The sequence below is a fragment of the Protobothrops mucrosquamatus genome, unplaced genomic scaffold (assembly GCF_001527695.2).
Source record: "Protobothrops mucrosquamatus isolate PMUCROS unplaced genomic scaffold, P.Mucros_1.0 scaffold2066, whole genome shotgun sequence".
Classification (NCBI taxonomy): Eukaryota; Metazoa; Chordata; class Lepidosauria; order Squamata; family Viperidae; genus Protobothrops; species Protobothrops mucrosquamatus.
In genome coordinates, this window is record NW_015388171.1 from 41,920 (window position 1) to 44,190 (window position 2,271).

Below are 2,271 nucleotides of genomic sequence, written 5' to 3' on the forward strand. Positions count from 1 at the left end.
TGAGTAATGGGCTAGATCTTCTTTTAAATATCTTCTGGAGACACTCTAGTTCTCGCTTATAATAGTCCCTGTCTTCTTCTATGGTCTTCACAAATGCATCTAGGCGAGAAGGGGACTTGTCTCCAAGTGCTATGCCACCCTCAAGCCTCATTCTCTCCAGCTCTATGACAAGTTCCCGATCTGCAACAGGCCACAATCAGCAAGGATGAAATTTCTATGCACATGAAGCCTTCAGCTAAAGCATTCATTACAGACATGATAAAGAAAAACTCTTTCAAAATTTTTCTATTTCTAATGAAAGAAGGGAGGGGAAGAGAAAGGAAGATTTATGATAACCCCTGGGGAAAATTGGCAGGAAGTCCAAAATCCCACGCCCTGCTTTTTTGTCAGTCCTTAGTTATTCTGTTTCTCTATTTAGGTAGGGAAATATCTCTGAAGTGATGGTCCAATGGGTTAGGATTAGGACAAGGCGTAGGGTTAGAGTTTATTTAATATTTGTCAGTTTTAGAATACAATAATAATAATCTATATAAATAAAAATGTAAATGTTCGTTTGTTCAAAATCTTAAATCTCCGAAAGTTCTTCACCGATTGCTTTGAAATTTTGACACGTTGCATTCGAATACGCGCGTGTTTTTATATACAGTACCTACTATTATATAGATGTCACACCTGTGACAGGTAAAAACATGCTTTTTTGGAAAAACAGCACCATTTGTTGGACATAAAAGCAACACACGCTACAATTTTACAATTCCATTTCAATGTTTCCGATTTACGATCCATTTACAATTTCCAAATTTCCAATTCTTTCTTTTCCATTTAACCAGACTGAGCCACAGCAACGCGTGGCTGGGTACAGCTAGTTATATTATATTAATATACAGTAAACAAATATTTAAATTTGCAAAATAGTATTATTCTAACAACTTTTGTAAAGGACTCTGGTCTCCTCAGGAAAGGAACCAAAATCTGAAAGAATTAGTGGGAAAATATTTAATAAACAATTCAGCTATGAATTATGCAAATGTTCCTGACTCTCCTTCATTAGATTCCCCCCCCCCAAGATTTCATTTGAGGCAGGAAATCCATCTCTAACAGCCCGTGGGAATGTAGATACTTACTTATAATTTCAAGGTTTTCAACTTTTTTGGACAATCTGTGGTTTTCTACTTGAGTCTGGTTTAATAGTATGTCAAGATTTTGTTTTTCCTCTGTTTTTCCAAAGAGTTCTTCACTCAATTTTTCTTTTTCTCTGCGATAGGAAGATAACTCCTAATGTGACAAAAATATTACAAAACTTAGAATTGTGGCTATAATGACATTTTAAAAACCCAATTTTTTGACTGTGTAACATTTCTATATATTCAAGTTAGATGCACCAAGCATTCATTGCACTTCAGAGAAATTATAAAATCTGGCTTAGATACAATTTGATATATTATTTATAAGCTGACAATTAGTCAATTTGTATTATTTATAGGCTATTCAATACCCAGAAAATCTCGTGGTGGAAAAACCATCTATTAAAAACAAGATAAAACAATGAAGACAAATAAAATAAAAACATAGTAGTTAAAATATACAGTATCAAATAAAGATTATTAATAGAAAAGTGGTTAAGAGATCAAAGCAAGGTTGAGCTAAATTTCACATGAGTACAAACCCCAATTTCTTTACCTTATGCGGAGGGATATGTTTAGTCAGCACTAACGTAGCCCCTGATGAAAGGCATTCCAAAGTTATGGTATCACAATAAAGTCCTCTCCTGCGTTCCCACAGAATGCACTCATATCAGTCATGAAACAATGAAGACAATGCCGGCTGGCGACCCCCAGGGGGAGAGCCTTCTCTGTGGCAGCTCCTGCCCTCTGGAATGACCTACCCCCCGACCTACGTACAGTTGCGGACCTGCGCCTTTTTCGCCGAGCCCTGAAGGCCCATCTATTCCGTGCGGCCGGCCTGGCGTAGTTTGGATTGCGTTTCAGTGGGGGGTTTTGTATGGGTGTGTTTTTAGAACAGGCCTATTATTCAATTCGATTTTAAAACAGAAACTATTTATTTATTTGTGGTTTTTAGTACCGCCTGTTCACCGCCCTGAGTCCCGCAAGGGAGATAGGGCGGTATATAAATTTAATAAATAATAATAATAATAATAATAATAATAATAATAAGAGCTCCTGCACTACAGGTCATAGGCCAGGGGTCTTCAAATTTGGCCCTTTTATGACTTGTGGACTTCAACTCCCAGAATTCCTCAGCCAGGCACGC

The 2,271-nt window shown here is 37.1% G+C and overlaps 1 protein-coding gene across 1 annotated transcript in view; it reads right to left on the bottom strand.

Annotated features, from left to right (window-relative positions):
* The window catches only part of CEP135 (centrosomal protein 135), a gene marked incomplete in the record, with an annotated part of 42,986 nt that overhangs the window by 25,637 nt on the left and 15,078 nt on the right, over nucleotides 1-2,271 (bottom strand). Inside the window, 2 exon segments of the mRNA XM_015823987.1 lie at nucleotides 5-180; nucleotides 1,125-1,275. Of these exon segments, the coding sequence (XP_015679473.1) occupies nucleotides 5-180; nucleotides 1,125-1,275 (327 nt within the window).